The sequence below is a fragment of the Anser anser genome, assembly GCF_964211835.1.
Source record: "Anser anser genome assembly, chromosome: 16".
In the NCBI taxonomy this organism is placed as follows: Eukaryota; Metazoa; Chordata; class Aves; order Anseriformes; family Anatidae; genus Anser; species Anser anser.
Window position 1 is genome coordinate 14077340 of NC_139737.1, and position 20827 is coordinate 14098166.

Below are 20827 nucleotides of genomic sequence, written 5' to 3' on the forward strand. Positions count from 1 at the left end.
GGCCGAGCCGGGCCGGGCCGGGCCGGGCTGGGCGGCAGCGGCGGGGGCGGCGGGGGCGGGCGGCGCCGTGACAGCTCCGCAGCGCCAGCTGAGCGGCCGCCGCTCCCAGCCCCGTTCCTCCCGGCGCTCCCCCCTCCCGCGCCACCGCCTCTTTTATTTATTTATTCTTATTTATTCCCGTCCCCCCCTCGCCCCCCTCCGTTCGTTTTCGGCCTCGGCAATCCGCAAAGGAGGAGGGCTCGGGGCCATCCTGCCCGTCCCTTTGTTCTAAATATAACAAAGTCCCTTCGTGCCCGCTGCCGGCCCGGAGCGGATTGCGAGCGGTCGGCTTGCCCCCGGCCCCCGCACCCGCGGCGCCGCTTCCAACTTTCTGGAAGCGTCCCCGGTGCGAGGGCATCGCGGGGAAATGCCCCAAAATGCCCCGAACGCGCCCCGGCTCCGGCCGGCAGCGAGCGCAGGGGCCGCGGGAGGTGCCCGGGGAGATGCGCGGGGAGCGGGGCTCGGCGGGGCTGACAGCTCTGCTCCGACAGCCGGGGAAACCCTCCCGGTTACGGGAAGCAAATCTCGCCCTAAAGTAAAGCAAAGGCATTGACACAGACAATCGCAAATACTGGGGAGAGAAGGGAGAAAATAGAATTACATTTCAGTTCTGAGGGGACCGTGTTTGCTTTCCTCCGCTCTTCCCCGAGTAAGTGACTGCATGCAAAGGAGTACTCGACTTGTAAGGTTTTTTGGTTTCTTTTTTTTTTTTTTGGTCCGGTAACAGGATTTTTTTTTTCTGAACATTTTGTAACGATTAAGGGAGATTAAGGCTTCTTTTTACACTGTTTTTACGCTCAAACAGACAGAAAGTGCGACCCCAAGTGTCCTTTTGGAGAATAACAGCCACATTTCGCGGGGAAAAAAACACCCGGGAAAAAAAAGGGGGCCGGGCGGGCAAGGAGCGGAGCGGGGCTGCGCCCACCCTGCCCGGCCGCTCCGGACCTGCGGCTCCTCAGCATCCCAAATCCCCCCACTCTAATTTATTTATCTCCCCCCAAAAACAAACAAACAAAAAGTTTAAGATCCTTTTTCTGTTTAGAAATTAATTGGCAAGGAACTGCCTTTCTGGTGCTGGGACAGAGAAAACACTGCGAAAGTCCCCAAGCGGAGCCCCCCGGCGGTCCCTCCCTGCCGGACCCGAGGCCGTACGGGGGCGATGCCCGCAGCCCGGCCCCATTTGTCCCGCTGCCCCACAGCCCCGTAGGGAACCGCGGAGGCAAAGCCACGCAAAGTGCTCCCTTCCCCGAAAAGTTGCGGGTGGGACACCGGCAGCGGGCTGGAGGGAGGACGTGGAAACCGGGGGGAGGAGGGGGGGAACTGGATAAAATGCCCCTTCGTGTTATTATTGCAGGCGCTCCGGGACTCAGTTTTGTGCGGCAATGCGAGGAAAGGCCGCCTGGTCTGCATTTTGCCCCCGAGCTTTGGAGGGCATTTAACTCCCCGGTACGGCACCGCCTGGGATCGGTGCACGTCGGTGAGCTCCGCACCCGCCGGCAATGCCCACGCGTGATTTTTCTGGGGCTGATCGAGCCCCCCCGACCCCGGCCGAGAAGGGGCTGCCCCCCGGGGAGCAGCAGCCCGCCCTTTGCCGTCTCCTGCTCCCTGCGTGTGCGCGGACACGCGTGAACCCCCCTCCTCCCCCCTCCGTGCACTCCCCGCCTGTAACGCGTGGGAGCTGCGGGCTCCGCACGGGCACCGCGCCCCCGGGTTCCCAGCGGTGCCAAATCGGGGAAATCGCCGGGTTTGGGCCGGTAACGAGCGGCACGGAGAGGCGCAGAGCTGCGCGGTGCCCCGCCGGGGAGAGGCCGGGGCCGGGCGTGGGGACAGAGCGGAGCGGGACAGGAGCTGCGTGGTCCCCGTCCCGCAACCGCTGCCTCCCCGGAGGCTGGGGGAGAGCCGGCAGCGTCCCTCGGAGGCCCGCAGCAGTTATTATTTATGAGGTCCTGGAAAGTGCATGGCGAGAGCTTTATTTTTACCTGCACATTAAACGGTACCGTGGGCAGGGATGTCGCCCAGCAGGGGGGAAGGGGACCCTGGCGAGCGCTCGGGAAGCTCGGAGGCAGCCCTGAAAAAATGTGCCTTTAGATGGATAATACTTTTTTTTTCTGTCATAATTACTGAGGTATATTCACAAGGTGGAGCTACTGAAAGGCGGAGGAAGCATTGATCTGATTATCTCCTTGTCCGTACACACTCTGTCTCTTCTTAATCTTTTAAGCTGTGAATTGCAGACCGGTTCTGCGTGTCCATCATCATCGTCATAAAATTTCGGGGCACTTTCTGGGTCCGTTTATTTGCTCTTCCATCCCTCGCTCCCCTCCAGAAAATATATCCCGCAAAACTTGCGGCGTTACACGGCTGGCTAAAAAACGAACCGCTTTGTGCCCGGAATCCCCGGTTAAAGGCCGATTTTGTTTCTTGTAATGCTTTTAATTCAACTAACAAAGGTTATTCTCCCTGGGATTTGTATGTTAGGGGGATCATCCTCCGCCCGATCCATTTTATTTTATTTTAATTTTTTAATAAGGACTGGGGAAGAAATAATGTTGCTGGAGCAGAAGAAGAGGATTCCTGGGCTGAGCAGCCCGGGCAGAATTTCCCTTCCTTGGGGCCAAGCCGCCGAGCCGCGGGGCCGGGCGGCCGCGGGGATGCGCGCAGGGGGGGCTCCGCGCACCCCCGGCCCTACGCGGCCGCCCGCACCCGAGGGGGCTCCGCGGGGCGAGCGGCTTGCAGCGGGGAGAGTCCCGTCCCTCCGTCCCTCCATCCCTCCATCCCTCCATCCCTCCGTCCCTCCGTCCCTCCGTCCCTCCGTCCCTCCGTCCCTCCGCTCCCCGCTCCGCACCCGCGGAGGCAGCGCCCCGCCGCTGGTGGCGGGGGGCAGGCACCACCTGCCCCAGGTGGTCGCGATTTTTTGGTTAATCGCGACCTACTCCCGACACCCAAAACTCCCTACTCGCTGCCACTCGAGCGGCTTTAATTTTTTTTCCTCCTCTCTGTTTTTCAAGATCCGTTTTTGAAGGTTATTTTCGGACACGGAATGACTTCTTCCCGCTCTCCGTTCTCTTCCCCTCCTCCCTTTCGCGAACTCCCGGTCAAAATCAGGAAGAGTTCAAACCAAACGGCAGTGGCATTTCAGATCAGCTCCATCCGGCATGTCCGCCCAGGGCAGGGCAGCGGAGGTCCTTGAGACACTGAAATTTGAAAGCTCGCCCTGAAAACTGGTGCATATAGATGCCTACGCGGGTGTGCTTTAGTAGGGCTTCTGCCTAAATTGTGGATTTTACCTTTAAATGCGGAATAATATTACGGTGGCATCCTAATCCCCAATTCCTAGAAATAGCAGATCTAGGTAACTGATAAAAAATGCTAAGACTCTTCTTTATGTATTTTCCACGCTTCTGGTTCTGTGAGAAACGCTCCGCAGTTTTGGAAGCTGACCGCTACGTTTTTCCCAGAATTAGCTTTTTCGCCCCATAACATTAGTGGGATATGTTGTCTGAAGTGGTAGTTTTGTTAACAAACAAACACAGAAACCGAAATCACCCACGGCTGGCAGCCGGCACTGATGGAGAACAGGGGCATCACTTTTCTAATTCTTACCTCTCCCCTCTTGATTTTTAATTTCGCAAACTGCGGGCAGACACCGTGCTGTTTGTCATGATATTTTTTCCCCCTGTGTAAGCAGCGAGGGACCTGGTTAATCATCTATCGCAGATACATGTGCATGAGAAAGAAAAGTGTTGATGTTTGCTCGTTCGGGCTGATGGGAATGGCCCACGAATTTAGGATTAAATTACTAATGGCAATCATAAGGCTTTGTTTCCTCTCCCCCTCTCTTTTCTGCTGGGATTGTCAAAGTAAAGCGTGCAACACTCTTTGGACAAAGTCTGCACAGTAGCTTTGCAGTATAAAATAAGCCATTGTGCCGTCCTGGGTTAACTGGGACCTCTTCAGATTTTAGGCTGAACCAGTTAGGAGCGGGGCAAATCCCACTGCTAACTTTGGCTTTGGGTTTTCACAGGTGGACCTGTGGGCAGGACGCGGAGCAGCACTCCAGAGGGGTACGTTTCGTGGGGGTGCTTTTTTTCCCCGAGGCTTCGCAGTGCCCAGCATTAAACCCCCGCCGGGAGGGGGGTTTGGGGAGGGACCGCCGTGTCCGGGAGAATTTGGGTTTTGCCCCTTGCCGGGGGGGGTCCCGCAGCATGAGTGCAGCCGGGCGGGAGCCGCGATGCGGGACGGCGCTTTGTGGGGCGTTGATTTGAGGGCAGCACGGCTGCTTAAACCCTCGAGGGTCTCGGCGGGGAGCGGGTGCGGACCTGAAGCCCCCAGCGGGCCCGTGTCTCCCCTCCCTCCTCCGCAGCTCCGCACCCGGCCCCGGGCTCCCCTCTCCCCGCAGCCGCCGCCGGCGCCGGCTGCCCCCGGCCGAGCATCGCTGGAGGGGCTGGGACGGGGCTGGGGGGCAACTCCCGCAGTGAGGGTGGGGGGTGGCATCGCTCTGCCCCCCCCCCCCAGACCTTCCCTAGAGCCCCCCAACCCCCCAGCTGCTCGGGGTGGGGGTGCCCCGGAGGGCTGGGGAGGGGGGGCTAGAGGGGATGCAGGACACCGGGAGAGGGGAACCCCGGGGTCTTTGGGGGGCTGCAGGGGGTGCAGGGGTGCCTTGCTTCCCTCCTTTCTGAGCTCTTGCTCAGTGCAGCCCCTCGCTGGCACCCTCTGCAGTTTGCTCGGGGTCTGGCTGCGGGGGGGGGGGGGGGGGGGGGGGAGCCCCCGAGCCGTTTCTTCCTCCTCCTCAAGGGCCGTGGGGGCGGTTTTGGCAGGGAGGTCAGCAGAGAGCAGAACCCTCCTCCTTTTTTGTTCCAGCCTGAGCCCCATCGTGCCACGAATGAGCCGATCCTATTTATTTTTAATTTTTTAACGGGAATTTTTCTCTTTCTCATCATTTTCAAACAGTTCAGTCTCATCACTGCCCCCTCTAACACATAGTTTTGTTATTATTCCCCTTGCCACCATGGTAAAAACTGTTTCTGGCAGAAAAGCCTGATACAGATACAGAAAACCCCCTGTTCAGACCTTGCTAGGGTCGCTTTTCCTCCTGTGCCTGGCTAAGTCCTGCTTCCCATTTGAACCCTTGCATGCTGAATTCATGATCTGAGCCCCGTTAGGAGCATTTGGCTAATAAGCAGCACCAAAACCTTTCTGAGGGATCGCAAGTTGCCTTTCAGGTCTGAAGGAGCCAGCAGAGGCTGGAGGACTATAATTACTGCAGCCGTGTCCTGCAAGCAGCATTCAAAGGTTTCTCAAACACTTCAGAACTTGGACCACATCTTGCTTAGGGAATTTTCTCTCCTGCTTATATGCTTCTCTTGTGAATACAGAGGAGCTACACAGATTTCTGGGCAGAAAAAGTGATTACAGAGGGTTTTCAGCTTCCTTGCAAGGGACGTAGGAAAGGGAGATGCCAGGGAGAAACGAAAGTGATCCAGACCTATGCCCAAGGTCACAGAGTCATGGGCAGCCAGGAGATCTTTGAGAAAAGCTCAGCCCACCTTTCTGGCCACTGTCACCTCTTTTCCCTAGCGGTTCTGCAGGACACTCTCCTGATGAACAGAGATGGTCAGGAGGGAGGAAAAGAAGATCTGGCCTCAGTTGTGCTTGGGGAAATCCAGGACCAAGGCAGCATAGCTTTCAGGAAAACCAGTGTTGTTTCAGATTCAGCGGCAGCAGCAAGGCTGCTCGCAGCTCAGCTGCGTGTTCCTTGGCCCTTGCAGCACGGGGGGACTGTCCCTTACAGCCCAGGAGCCCACAGGCACACTCTGACACCCGCTGGGACTCCTGCCGTTTCATTCAGACTGATTTGTAATTCCTTTTCATTGCACAAAGTCCTGGATAAAAAAAAAAAAAATGCTTATATATAGAAAATTTTTGGAATTCCCTCTCTGGCATTTGCCGCATAAGGATTTAAATATAATCATAAAGCCTATACTGTATACTCTTCTTTCTGCTCTTTGCACCTTTAGTCCCCATTAGGGATTTTGTTTTGTTTCTGTTTTGACAGCCCCTGTATATATGTTTTGTGGTTGTTCTGTACTGTTTCCTGATTTAATATCAGTGCAGTTACAGGAGAAGGATGCACCGTTAGCATTTTTTGCTCAAAGTATTTTTCAAGCTCCTTTTTGATGTACTGGTCAGGTTTGCAGCTTCCGTGCTCTTGTTGATCAGAGGAGGAAGGATCAGGTTTATTGTGCCCTTTGGGAATGAAGCTCTTTATTCACCTAAGGAAATGCAGCAATCTTCCTACGCTAGCCCCTCCACGTAGATCCAGGTGCAGAAGAAAAGCGAGGACATATTTACTTAGAAAGCTGTTATTCAGTGAAATTAAAGTCCTTTTGTGCATTGCTGAGAGAGAAAGATGAGCAGAACTAGAAAGAAAGTGATTTATGCAAGCGTCTGTCTTCCTCCCCAAACAGTCCTAAATATGAGGAAAAGGAAGGGAGGCAAAGAAAAGGGACAATTTGGGGGAAACACTTTCATTTGCTCTTCTTGCTAGGCTGAGGAGCACTTTGTTAGCTGTTACCTAGACAGGGGAAAGAAAACGGCTCCCAGTCTGCGTTTCTTTTACACATAAACAGACCCACAGCCTTGAATAGCCCCGGATTGGCTGCTTTCAAAATCAGGCTCAAAATGTAAATTTTTCTCCGTTTGCCCCAACAAGATTTTGGCTCCTAGTGCGACTTGCCATTTTCTCTCCAGGAAAAAGAAACCTTGTGTTTTCGCATGTGTGTCTGTGTCATTGCTGCTCTGTGTGAACACCTCCTGGCTTAAATCTCGCCGTTCCTCCAGGCCCTGGAAAAGCTGGAGGTGTCCCTGTTATTGGCTGCTCCGAGGGTCCTGTGGAGGATCCAAGGGGAGCAGATCTGCACGGGGAGGACTCGTGAAGCTGATTTTTGTCCCTGGGGCAGGCTGCAGTTCCTTGCTAACTATTTCTTTGCTTTTAGAACTCCTCTGCAGAACGGTTATATTAATTTGTGCGGGAGAGCCAGCAGCACAGTGGTGCTACAAATCCTCACCCCCCTGTTTGCCGAGCAAAATGCTCTCCAGTCAAGTTGTCCGGTTGCTGTACAGGTCATTCTGAGATCCCATAAATTGTGAGCACATCTCCCTGGCTGTAGAGAGGGCTCGCAGAGAAATGCAGCAAGAAGAAAGGCAGGGTGAGGTTTGTGCAGGCGGTTCTGAAAAGGAAAGGGGGTTAGGGAAGGTTGCTTCATTCCTGTGTCTATTTTAATGGCAATCCTACATGGCACATTGGATTTCCTGTATGAAAGGAGATCATTTCTGCTTGTTTTTCTCTGCTGGGATCAGTTCCTCACGTGTTAGGGGATGCAAAATACATACCAACATTTCCAGCATATGCTCTGCAAGGCAGCAAGGAAGAGAATCCTGCAGCAAACAGCGTATACCCGTGTTTAGTCTGATTCAGTTATCCCTCTTCTAGCCAGTCTTTGGCTAAACAGTAATGCAGTTATTAATATAGTTATTAAAATATATATTAATACACAACACAGCTGAAAATTTAGAAAAAAAAAGATAACCCTCAAATAATCTCAAGTGAACTAACCTACATGTACACAATTAACTACCGCTTTGTACATTTTCTGAGCATTGTGAAAAACCCATTTCTAGCCTCCTGGACAGCTTCTCTAAGACTGCCCATGCTTTCCGTGTGAGTGTTCTGTTTATGTTCAACCTTAACTCTGTATTTGCAGGTTTTTTAATAACTGTGTTTTCATCCTTCAAACATCCAGATAAGGAGCTTCACCCCTTTAAAGCTGTGACTACAACTCGGCAATCTCTCTCTTGATGATGTATGTGCGGTTTCTATTTTGTTTTGTTTTTCTCACTCGAATTAACACGTTTCAAACCTCTAATGTACTTCTTTAATAGCTGGTTTATAAAAAAGGAGAAGATAGAGAATTTCATCCAAGAATTCCCAGCTGGAGACATCTGTTCAGCAGCAAGTCACCTGATGAACAGTTCTAACCAGCCAAGTGTGAGTTATTTTTATTGGTTCAGTGTTTTTAAAATAGCTATTTTTTTTTCTTTTAATTGATACCTTACTAGACACTTCAGTAGATTCCTAAAACAGTTTTCATACACTTGGATTTATTTCTCCTGAAGGATTAGCACAGCCCAAACCGAGTGATCCATTCCCAAACTGAGCTGGCTGGCTGAAACCAGTAGGAACCAGTTAAACGCTTGAAATGAGGGTTTCCACCAGGGTAATCAAGTTTCCCAAGAGGTGATGGATTTGATGTATAGCCTGTCACGATGAGTTGCAGGCTCTCAGCACCTCTGGAAATCAGGTCGTAGCAGCTTTCAGCAAATCCGAGGAGACGGGGTGCGCACACGTGCGAGCCAGTGCAAGCCGCAGATGGGGCGCGCGTCTTCATCGATCTCAAAAGGGAGGTTGAGCTGTTCTGGCTCGAATCACACACTTTGGCATGTTAGTTAGCAGTTGTTAAGCTTAGGTGAGCTTGTAGGACCACGTTGCTGCACACCCGAGCCCTAATCCCCTCCCTGCTGATTTGTCCACCCCGCTATCCGCCTCCTCTGGCAGTGGCTCGGTGCCTCCGGTCCCCCTGCAGTGCTCAGCATCCCTCCTGCCTGCTCCTCCCTTCTGCCCAGGCTCCCACGGGGAGAGGGCAGGTATCACTTTCATTTTTCCATTTTTCTTCCATTTGCTGCGTTGTGTCCGGGAGGGCTTTCAAGGCCTGTGCCTGGATTTTTGAAGTCTTTGCTTGGTTTGACGTGGGGAGGGTGATCTGCGAGATGACAAGGAAGGATGGACAGGAGCAGGTAGCAAGAGGGAAAAGGGACAAAGCCAATGAAGACAGGAATGTGGGACTGCACCATGTGCAGGGTCTACAGACCCTCCTGCTCTCCATCCGTGCAGAAAACTCTCAGCTTGCCTGTGAGCAGCTTGCCTGGCTTCACTTGCCATTCATAGACCTAAACTACTCACTCTTGCTCTACTGGGAATAACTGGAGCTTTGAACTCTCTCCTTTCCCCAGCACAAGGCAGAGTTCATTAAATGGGCACTGCTTTCCTGCACTGTCCCAGCAGCTGGAAGAAAGCTGGGTGGGGAACCCCTCTCCTGAGGACCCCCGGAGGGGGGCACGTCCCTCCCAGCAAAGCGTAGACGGGGGAGCAGCAGCCCCAGGGCTGCCCAGAGACCTGCTGCTGCAGGTGGGGCTGGGGCACGGCAGGGGGAGAACATGCTGGGATCTCCCCCTTTTTCTCCCCTTTAGTTTTAATTAACCTTTTCTTACCATCCGAAAGAAAAAGAGGTTTTTCCCAGTTGAGAAAAAAGAGGAAATGTTTTCCGAAAGCTGTATTTTAATTGACCCAGGCTTGGGAGCGGGCAGGCTGAGGGAAGAATTGCTGTCATGAAATTAACTTTATGAAAGAAAAGCAAATCTCCACCCTGTTTAAACATGGGGAAAACATCACAGAGGCATCCTGCTGCACCAAATGGTAAACATGTCCGTGTATTATATCACTTATGGCTTCCTTTAGAGTTTTATGATGCTGTTCTCAATTACTGTGTTTGCATTTGTAATTAGAGTGCAGAACACATTGTGAAGGCAAATTATAGAGCTAACTTGTCCTTTCAAAATAACCCATTTACTCAGTGTGCTCCCAGAAGCTTCTCTGTGTTCAAGGGACTCCAGACAAGGATTGACCTTCCCCACGGAAAGTGTTGGAAAATGGGTTTGCTGGAGGGAAGGGAGAGGAGGAGAAACACATTTCGCCCCAGGGTTTTGCTGTGACTGGGCATGACCTTAAACCACTGAAACTCCTGTTGGTTTCTGCAAGCACCTTCCTTCAGAAGTTTGAGCAACCAGTGGAATTGGGGGGGGGGGGGGGGGGGGGGGGTGTGGAATCATTTTTCTTGCTCTGCCTTCCATTTCTTGTGTAGCCATGGCTGTGTCACTTGGATTTTCTGTGTCTGCCTTATTGGCTGAAAATCTCCTAAGGAAGAGCTGTGGTATTACAGTATGATCTTTAAATATGTGAATGGAGGGGAATAGGTTGGGGCTGCTAGTTGTGCTCCAAGGTTTTGTCCTTTCTCAGGAAGGCAATTCTGAAAGCAGCTCTTTGCAGATGATACTCATATGTGCGCTCAGCCTTTGTCCTGGACCCCCTGGCTGGGGGGTCATTCTCTCTTCAGGTATAACGATGAGACATTGCTCCGTGCCATGTTGCACCAGGTGCTCCATCCACTAAGTCCCCGTGCAAAGACATCCAAGCACTCTGCCTCTCGGCTCTGCTCGGTGTGGAACCGTGTCTCACTGAGCAGCTTCTGGCCAGCTGCACCACAAGGGATGCGTTTTTCCTTGGCTCCAGCTATTCAGCGTCATCAGCAGAGATACGATCTTCCTTCAAGGCAGGTCGATGTTGTATACAGAAGGCTGGAGCCTAGGCCAGCTGTGCGCTTTGCCTTTGAATTCAGTAGGGAAAAAACCTGTGTCCAAGTCTGAACTTGGACGCAATAAAGCTCTACTTAAGAGTGAAAGGGAAGGAAAGTCTCCAGCTGTTGTTCTGCCCTGCTTGCAAAGGGTTTCTGCATTTGGGGCATTTTATTTTTCTGCAAAACCTGAACTAAGCAGGAAGACTTGAGTTTGAGCAAGTTCCCCTGCAGATGCAAGCAACATTTACAGATCCTGTACCCTGGCTGGGAGGGCTCAGGAAAGTGCCCTGCTGCACACAGCTCTGCTGTAAGCATGTTCTCCCCTTCCCTGGCCATGAGGAGCAGTCGTGGCTTCGCTCTCCAGCCAAATTTTGGGAAAATTTCAATCTCACTGCTAGGCCCTTGCCTAGCACAGGCTGCTGGTATCCTCTGCTTGTGCTCTGAGGCTTCATGAACCATACCGGCCAAAATCAAATAAAGAACAATTAAAAAAGGATGTGTCCTCTCAGGCTGGCAGTGTTTGGAAAAAAATAAATCACTATAAGGTCTCAGCAGGATCTTTTTGTTTGTTTATTTCCTTTTCACCATTCTTCCCACCATAAAGTTATTTGTAAGACTTTTACTTCTGCCGCAGATAATTCCCCCTCTTGTTTCCAATACAGCTGCTTTAGAAGTTCACCACAACACTGCCTCTCCCCATGCCAATGTCCAGATATTAAATTCATTTCTCGGTGTCTTTTGTTTTGGCCAGAAAAACCCCAGCTTTCTGGCAGGTGTTTGCTCCTTCTGAGCAAAGGTTAGGTCACCTACTGATGATTCATTGAAGAAACTCATTTTATTACTTTCCCTGGATATGGGAGCACTTCCTTAAGGAGAGAAACTGCAGCATGTGGGATGACCATCCCAAAATGAAGAACTGACAAGGGAGCTTGCCAGAAGTTCAGTTCAGCTTAATATCTAGTGTCATTTTTTGTTTGTTTGTTTGTTTAATTGCAATAAATCCAAGGATGTGTCTGGAGGAGTGAGTTTGAACTTTATAAATTGTAGGATTATTGGTGACATGAGTTGTGAAGAACATTTTCTGCCATTCCTATGAGGGGAGAGAGATTTCCACGTGGGGTTTTACAGTGCCAGATGCACCCTACATTCCATAGCTGTCCGCTTAAAATATGGCTCAGGTTCACCGAGTGATGTCAAAACATGTCTGCCACGCTGACCAGAGAATGAAATACAGCTGCAACATGGGCAAGCTCAGTTTTGCTGGGGGAACAAAAGCACAAAGGGTGTTTGTCATCCGGCAGATCAAATTTGAGAAACACCTACTGCTGTTTGTCTAGCTGGGATTTAAAGTATATACATCATCGCCCTGCCTTTGCTGCGAGCAGTGCTGTTTGCCTGGCGATGCCCCAGGCTGCTCAGGCAGCTGGCCGAGACAGGAGCTCCCCCTTTTTCTCCCGACCAGGGGAGCCCTGGCTCTAGCACCTCGCTCACAGGGAGCCAGAAGCCACGTGCCAGCCAACAAATCCGCGGAGATGGCCCCCAAAAAGAACCAGACGCAATCTGCTGATGGTTGGTTTTATTTGTTTGTTTCAAGAAAGTCCATGGTTTTCAGCTTCCTGTGTGTTTCATGTTTGATGAAAGTCTGTTGCGGCAGTTGAAGTGAGAAAACATCCTGCATGTAACACATGGAAGACTTTTTGGAATAAATGTCCTTTGAAATGAGAGGCATTTACCTGCCTTACAAAATTACAATGATATTTCAATAAGTACTACAGATGAAAATTCATAGTAGATTTCTGCAGGTGATTTTTGGAACACCTGCAGTTGGCTGCTCATGTTTTCTGACAGTGCTTACAAGAAAAGTGGAAGATAAACATCTAAATAAATGAATTAAAAGCTCTTTACTTGATGGTATCCTTGTAGCTGGTGCTATTTTGAACCTGTCAACTGCTTAAGTAACAGCTTGTCAGTGATCGCGGCCCAGCCGAATGCGGGACTCGGTAGTACGGCTGCAAATTGTCAGGAGCTGAGTGATCTCCCGGGCTGTGATTTATGACTCCACGAACAATGACAGGCGAGGAGAAAAGGGCCTAGTAATTTAGGAAGCAGTTGTGGAAACAATTAGATCACTTTTTTATTAGGTCATTTATAGAATTCTTCCCTTTAAAAATTAGATCCTGGACGAGTGCATTTTTTATGCACTTGGACACTGTCCTGTTTTCCATCCGAGGGGGAATCCTGGGCTTCCCTTTGGGAACGTTGCTGCACGACTTCTTTGACCTTGCGGGGTGGGTGAAAGTCTCAGGAGCACATGGGACATCCCGAGCTCACCCATGAGCCCTTTGCCTATCAGCAGCTGAAGCCCTTTGCAAAGATGAATTCCTGCCAAGCTCTCTGCCGGAGCTGTGCTGCTTTCTGAGCCAGTTTCACACCACCAGCGGCTCCTATCTTTCTGCTGGCCTGACCTTTGCCTATGGCAGGGCTGCAACTTCTGTCTCAGTCACTGGAAAGTTTCTAGCACATGTAATACCAGTAATGAAAACTTGCACCAAGGTTTTCAGAAGTGCTGTGGTTTGAGCTCTTTTATCCCGTTTTTACCTGTTCTTCCAACAGCAGAGCTACTTAGGAGTTGTTGTATTTTCATTTCTGGTCTCACCAGCAGTGTCTTGTCCCTTCTTCTGGGCCCAAGGGCTGAGCAGTGCAAGGTCTTGGATTTTATAAGGAGTTACTCATTTCTCTAGAAGAGCCCCATGTCCTGCTGAACCACCCCCTTGAGCCTGGGAACATATCTTCGTTTGCTAGCATGCTAGAGAGAGACAGCTAACATCTCTTATAAGACAAATTCACCCAAATCTCTCCACTCTCCTGTTTGCTTTCCTGGAAGCTGTCCATCAGTGCTCACTTGTTGTTCTGCTCTACTGAAAACAGGACTGATAGCTTTGGGGACACACTTTTTTGTCACCCTGGGGATAATATGGCCACATTATCATCAATTCTGGGCTCTTACAAAGAAACTGGCTCAAAATTGACTAAAGCCACCAAGCAACCCTGGAGCTCCCTGAAGCAAAGATGCCTCAGCACAGGCTCAGGTTCCTGGGATGAGTCTCAAGGCATTTTGCACCATCACTAAACCTATTTAAATGGGGATTTAGGCTATGAAAAATAATGAAAGATCAACCCAGAAAAAATAAACTCTTCCTGTACAGAGCCCCATTTCCCTCCTTCACTTTCCTTTAAACAGAAGGAGGGAGATCTTTGTATTTCCCCAGCAACGTGTATTGTGGGATGGGTAAAAGAGCTGTGCTGTGCCATATTCTCCAGTCCGATGAGAATGAAACTTATTCTTAGCCTTGAGTTTTATTATTCCCTTGCAAAACCCCTTTTGTTGTGCTATGCACTAGCAAAAATCCTTTTTATTGCCATTAAAAATGCAGCTGAGGTGCCCATTATTTTTTTTATTATTATTATTTGTACAGAACTCAGCAAATAAACAGGGTCCTGGATAAAAGGTGTGTCCTTTCGAGTAAAGCACAAAAAAACTTAATCTTTGGTCCAGAAGCAGTAGATTGCCACAAACAGTCAGCAGCTAAAATCATTAATCTTTGCTGCTTGCCCAACTGGTACTAGTAGTAAAGAAGATAATACACTAGCAGAATCAGTGACCCACTACAAATTGGTCCTGAAAGGTCCACCAGCCTAAATAGACTTTTGCTGATCCAACACTTGTTAGGAATCCCAACAAAGAGACTATTGGCTCATCTGATGAGCCGCTCACTATTGGGCCTTTTGCAATGGCTGGTGATGGATGACCATACCCTCTTTGAGGGGGAAGATGCAGCTCCTGGTATGGGGCCTTTTCTCATCTTAAATTTGTACTCAATAAATCACAGGTGCAGAAGAGACAGCATCAGTTTCATTACACCTACATGCTCCAGTATCAATCATGCCAACACAACGGTCTGCGTACAGTTCATTTTGGGAGGCTCTTTCTGTTCCAATACCATTTCCATTTTGTTGTGCTTTAGCATTCTTAAAGTGTGGACTGTCTGCAGCGAAACACTGGGAGAGAAGGATGTGATGCACTGTAATTGCCCTTTCGATGTGAGACAGGGCTTAGTTCATGTACTTTGGTTTATGATCCCTTGCTAGTGTTAAAGGTAGAGTCTTGAGTAGTTTGGTAGATAGTACCACCAATTCCGTGGTGGTGCATCACTTTCATTTTAAACCCTGTTTTTTACACTCTGCCCTTTACCCCAGACCTTTACTCTGGCTTGCAGCAACTGCCCTCGAATAGTTCTTTTGTGATTATAATATCATTTTTCTATCTGGTTTATGATATTTGTTCAGATGATGCTATAATCTCATACTTACCCTTTTACCCAAAGCAAATTACAATAAAGAAAGAGTTTCAGCGAGCTTGTTCTGTTGGATTTTTTTTTTCACATTTAAAAGAGTTTCTGCAGTGTTTGCTCTGTCTTGTAAATACCCTGGGACCTTTGAGAGGTATGTCCATTACGATTCACAGGTTATGAATGTATTGCAGAGCTCCCACATTGTTATGTTAATTTCAATGTCAGCAGTTAACATACACTTTAAAACTAAGAAGACTTTAGAGCTTTCAGACTTTATATTTAATGTACATAATCAAATACCTTCTTGCCATTAAATGCATATATAACACTCACCATAAAATCTGTGAACTATGTTTTTCAAGTACAATAAAAAGGAATAGATTATTATTCCTTATGTGTGTCCAAAATCCACTTTGCCATCTTTATACAGGGAGAGCAATTTCTTAGTGCCCAATTATACTCCGATTTGCATAGGAACAGCTATGTTTCGTGCAATTAAGTTATCACAAAGTCCTGTCATTCTGTAGCATTCTGTTAATCTTTAACTAAACGAAAAGCCATGTCAGCAGAGTACCAACACAGAAAAGATGGGTGTTCAAAGGAACTGCAATAGGAGCACATTCAGGACTGTCAGACAGAACAAGCTTTTCAAAAGGACACTTCCATTCAGTTTAAACCTACAAGGGTGTTGGGCTGACACCTCCATTTATTTGCTGTAGGGCTATAAGGAGAGAAAGAGAGAGAGTTTCAGTCTTATTAAAGCAGTATTTGGAATACAAAAAAGGGATTCTTTGCCTCTGCCTCAGCGGCAGATCATAAAACATGAACAGCATTAATGCAAGACAAGAAAGTATCGGTACTAATGTGCAGCTAAGAGACTTGTTTTTCTGTGAATCAGCTACCAAATCCATTTATTTGTTTGTTTATTCACAGTCAGTAGGGACACAAAAAGAGAATGTATTTTCAAAATGTATTTAGGAGTACAGAAGTCCTAGTAAATAGCATCTTTCTGCCACATCCTTTTGTGGACGTCTGGTCCATGAGCTAAAAACAGGTTGTGGCTAACAGCGCTGGCATGGTTCAGTGATTATTCTGGTCAGGTACCTGCAGCAGGTTCAGTTTTACAAGATTAAAATGGTAATTGATCTTTGAGAGGACATTTGAGTTCAAAACATGATTATGTCTGTAACAGATCCTTAGCTAGTATAAATTGGCATTAGTCCAGGCATAACCTGGAGAGAGAGCCCAGCTGCCTCCCTGACCCCATCTCCTCTCAAAATATGGAGCACAAAGTGATATTTGAATACGTGAATATTGCAGGTAAAAATTTGCAGATTGGTTATTTCTGCCTGATTTCCAAAGCTTCCTTGAAAGCAGCACAAACAGGTTTTTCCTGCTAAATTTCTCAGCCTTTTCACTTAAAGCTAGGACTTACTTTTCGTGTTTTGTCTTGGGGTTCTTTACTTCTGTGAATACATATTATCTGATATTCATTTTTCTGGGTCAATTTGAAGAAAATGTTTCACTTTCAAGATTGCTTCTAAATTTTTATATTTATTTTCCATTTTTTATCTCAATTAAAAATAAACCAAGCTGTGAGTCCCCTTTGTAGTTCTTTTATCAAGCTACCAACTCCGTGCGTTTTTTCACCTATATACTAATAAAAAGGTCTTTTAAATATATATAAATATATATATACACCTCAGTAACTGTTTTTTAGGGCTACTGTCCAAAGAAACTTTTCTTTGCTTTCATTTGCACTGTGCTGCAGAACCCAGTTTTAACTCAAAAGAAACTGTAAAGAACTCTTTGTTATCTTCATTTTGGCCTTAATCTATAATGAATATTAATAGCACTTGTAAAGTGAGGTAGAGATTAAAAGCATTAAAACATAGCTTGGATGTTTTCAAAGGTTGCATGCTGGGTAACATTTCTGGAAGTGCCAAAGGGCCAGATTTGTTAATGCAATTTTAGAAGTGACTTCGATTCCTCTTTGTAAAGCTGTATAAAGCTATGCCAAAGCACAAACAGGTATTTTATGCAAAGTTCAAAAGCACCTTCATCGTCACCAATTTAAAATAAAATTGAGGTGCTTTTGCAAATCCCTTTAGAAACTTGTTTGCTTGCTACAGTTCCTATCTAAATAGCTTCCAAAAATGGAACTTCATCATTTAGGTTTCTTTGGAAATTGCATCCAATGTAGTCATTGGCATAGCACAGGAAGTCATAAGTGAAGTCCAAGTGACAGATTTGGTGTGGAAAAGCAAAAAGGCCATTTGCATGGGGTTGAATTCTGCTCCTGCCACTGCTTACCAGCTGCTCTGGTCCCAGTTGATCAGGGTACGTGGAAAATGGAAAAACCCCGCTGCTGCACTTTTAACGTTACATCCACCACTGAATGTTGATGGCCTCACACAGGAGAGCATGCATGGGCCCTGGGCATTTTCTATCATCCAATAATATTCCCATCTGCTGCCCCGAAACAGCCCCCACAAGACTTCCAACCACAGAATGGATGATGAGAAGTGTGGCTTTTTCTTTCCGTCCAAAAATAAAAAGTTTTCTCAAAGAACATGCAAGCATTGCTACTGAAGAGCATGGGAGATGAGAAGGATGTGCTACTGTTTTTCACAATGTGTGTGATGAATTAAGATGGGGTTAATTATTTCCCGATGGGTGTCGAAGAGGTGGGACTGAACACTATGTTAAAGAACATGTGCAAGAAAGCTATGGTTTTAGGAAGCTGGTTTAAAGCATCTGAGGATACTCCTGAAGAACATTGCTCTTGCCACACAGTTTTGGAGAAACTTTGTCGTGATGGGTAAGGAGGAGAAGTTATTGCACATTTTTTTGCGTTTTGTTTTGTCGGTCAAGAGGCAAAACACTGGCATAGGGGACTGGCCACTGAAATAAAATCTTAATCTATTCCTCACAGAAACAAGTGGGGCCCAGACTTATCCCAGGCAGTCAGGAGCCATGGAAATAATTCTGCAAAATGTTCTCATAAGTTGGTAAAAGGTCTGATTTAATTAAATTATTACACTGTCAGTTTAGGATTTTACTCAGAAATCTTTTGGCCTAGTTCAGGTTAAAAGAAAAAGTCACCAGCTTTAGTTCTGAAAAAAAAAAAGACCCCACCATTTATTAGATGAATGAATATATCAATTTCTGTTTAAACATTAACAGGGTGATGCCAAATATTAGTCAGTTCCTAATAATTTTGAGGGATTAAAAAGATAATAAAAGTAATAGTCCATTACATTACCTACTTCAGCAAGATTGTAATGAATGTAATAAATTCCAGATCAGGGTTATAACAACTTCCATCTATTTAAAATGAATTTGTAGGGTTACTTTCATTAACTATGTATATGGAGAAAATGATCTGACATATTACTTTAAAAGAGCTGTAAAACCGATTAGAAGGAAATATGCTTCCCAGACAGTGATCTAGGCCGCTGGGGAAATTTTATCCCTAGGAAGAAGGGGAGAAGAAGGAAGGGAAGAGGAAGGCATCCTAGAGGATGCTATTACATCACTTCTCCAACTCGCCTCCGACACCGGAGAGATGCGGACAGTGACAGTGCTCAGAAGCTAGGCAGGATGGCAGCCGCTTTCTCTCCTGGCTTTTCCATTCCCTCTGCCCCCTGCCTCTGGAAAGGACAGATCTGTTAATGAAGGAAGGGTTCCCGCATGGGGGATTAGTGCATGGAAATGAAACTGCGCCTGGTTCTGGTCTGGCCCTTTGGCAGCCCAGGGGGAGGCTGCGGCATTAAAGGGGATGGTGGCCTCATTGCTCGGAGGAGACAAGGGACCTAGCACTTGACTGCACTACAGAAATTACTGCTGCACCTAGAATGCAGCCTTCATTTATCAATTTCATAGCGAGGGAGAAAGGGAAGGGGAGGGGGGAAACCAACGTCTGCCTGCTTTTCTCAGCTCACGCTACATCTAGCCACCGAGAGCCCTCTGAATCCAGCCATGTGTGTTATACGGAGTCTTGGAGAAAGTAACTTAATACTAATGATTTATTCTTAATTGGACCTCTAAGTGATTAAAGTGGCAGTAATGAATGTGTAACATCCTTCTAATTCCCTTTTTCCATTTGGCTTGGGCTGAAGGCCCTTTCTTTGTGCAGGGTTTGACTTGGGGGTGAGCGGTGCCAGTATTTTTTAAGCTTTTAGACGCACGCCCGGAATGAGCTGCTTGGATCATGTTTACAATAAATGACTCCATAAGCATGCTACCAGGGCATTGATCTTTCTTTCTTTCTTTCTTTCTTTCTTTCTTTCCTTTCTTTCTTTCTTTCTTTCTTTCTTTCTTTCTTTCTTTCTTTCTTTCTTTCTTTCTTTCTTTCTTTCTTTCTTTCTTTCTTTCTTTTATTGGATTAGCCAATTGTGAGGTTAATGAATATGCATTTGGCAACCCATGTTTGTGAGGCCAAGTCCCACGTGGGCATCAAAGGGTTGGAAATGTGCGAGCGTAAATATCAGCTTTGTCAAAATATTGATTCACTTTAAAAGTAACACAGTGCCTCCCCCTTGTTCTAATGTGCATAAGGATAAACCCACTTTACGTATTTTTTTACTTATTTTATAGGACTTAATATTGCCAATTAATTGACTGAATCAGCTGTAATTTTCCAACTCTATAATTCAGTGCTCTCTCCCTGCTTTTTTAATTTGAAAATGATTGTTACCTTCTTTAAAACAGAAAAAAATACATTAAAAAACATAACTTCAATATTTTCAAGGAATATGTGCATGCAGAACAGCACCATGTACCACGCTGGCTCTGTGGGCTTCAACAGGGGCAGCCTGAGCAGCCGCTGGAGCCAAAACAGCCGCTGCAGGGCTGGGTCCGGGTGCAGGCTGCTGGATTTGTCCCAGGACGCTGCTTAAGCACTCAGTGGCCAACCCATGCAGAAATTAGCTGCTGTGCTAGACTGGAAGTTGTTTGAAATTAATTTGGTTGTGCTTGTCCACATGTCCCAATTATACCTCGCGCTGCAATGTAGATAAAAATGTGCCATATGCACCATATGGTAGTTGGCACAATGATGCCATGATTGGGTTGTGACATAGCAAAACTGCTATCATACAAATAAAAAAATAATAATAATAAAATAATATTAATGCTTAGGCTTCATTACATCAAAAATCTGATTACCCCAGACAATCCCCCAGCTCTCTGTCACTATATTTCTTGCATGGCCGTGGTAGTTTTAAACCTCCAGGCTTAAGTGCAGTGGGAGCTGATGTATTAAACCAAACCAGGCACCAGATTTAAAAAAAAAAAAAGAAAGAAAGAAAAAAAAAGACATTATTTTTCATGTTTGGGGTTTTTTTTCTTTAATCCCTGATTCAGGAATATTTGATGATGGGAAAGCTCTGTGAAATATCATTTGATTTCATAAGATACTGTTGGAGATGATGACTATTCAGCAAGCGTGAAAGCTCTCTCACCTGATTCTGAGGGCAGATTGCTATTGAAGGCTGGTTGCCGTCATGGGTAATAAAACTGCACTATGGGTGTTGATAGAAACTGGCTAATTAATAGACCATTACTGTGCTGTCATTGACTAACATTAGAACCATTTGAGACTAGTTACACCAGCAAAAATCTGGAGAAACTGTCCAAGCCTGGTGAAACTTGGATTTAATTATAGGCTTTGACCTGAATTTTAGGAATATAGCATTTGGGGGCTGTGTCCACACTACTGTCTGAATTGCGTGTGTGCTGTCTATGGGACAAATGCTCACATAGCATACAAGCCTCAGATAAAGGGACAAATCGAAGGAATATCTCCTCTCCCCTCCCCTCCCCTCCCCTCCCCTCCCCTCCCCTCCCCTCTCCTCTCCTCTCCTCTCCTCTCCTCTCCTCTCCTCTCCTCTCCTCTCCTCTCCTCTCCTCTCCTCGTTTTCTCAAGAATTTGGGGTCACCTTGACAATCGAGTGTGCAGGGGGA

At 47.2% G+C, this 20827-nt stretch overlaps 1 protein-coding gene across 2 annotated transcripts in view; it reads left to right on the forward strand.

Annotated features, from left to right (window-relative positions):
* The first annotated feature begins 58 nt into the window (after positions 1-58).
* The window catches only part of LOC310882624 (uncharacterized protein), a 46319-nt gene continuing 25550 nt past the window's right edge, over positions 59-20827 (forward strand). Inside the window, exons 1-3 of one of the 2 annotated variants that reach the window (XM_083801614.1) lie at positions 59-2032; positions 4064-4103; positions 7981-8086. In XM_083801614.1, coding sequence (XP_083657740.1) covers positions 1978-2032; positions 4064-4103; positions 7981-8086 — 201 coding nt within the window. In that variant the 5' untranslated portion in view covers positions 59-1977. Of the gene's footprint in view, positions 2033-4063; positions 4104-4800; positions 7902-7980; positions 8087-10268; positions 13863-20827 lie in introns of those variants that run through there. The other variant, XR_014573057.1, reaches the window with a different exon arrangement.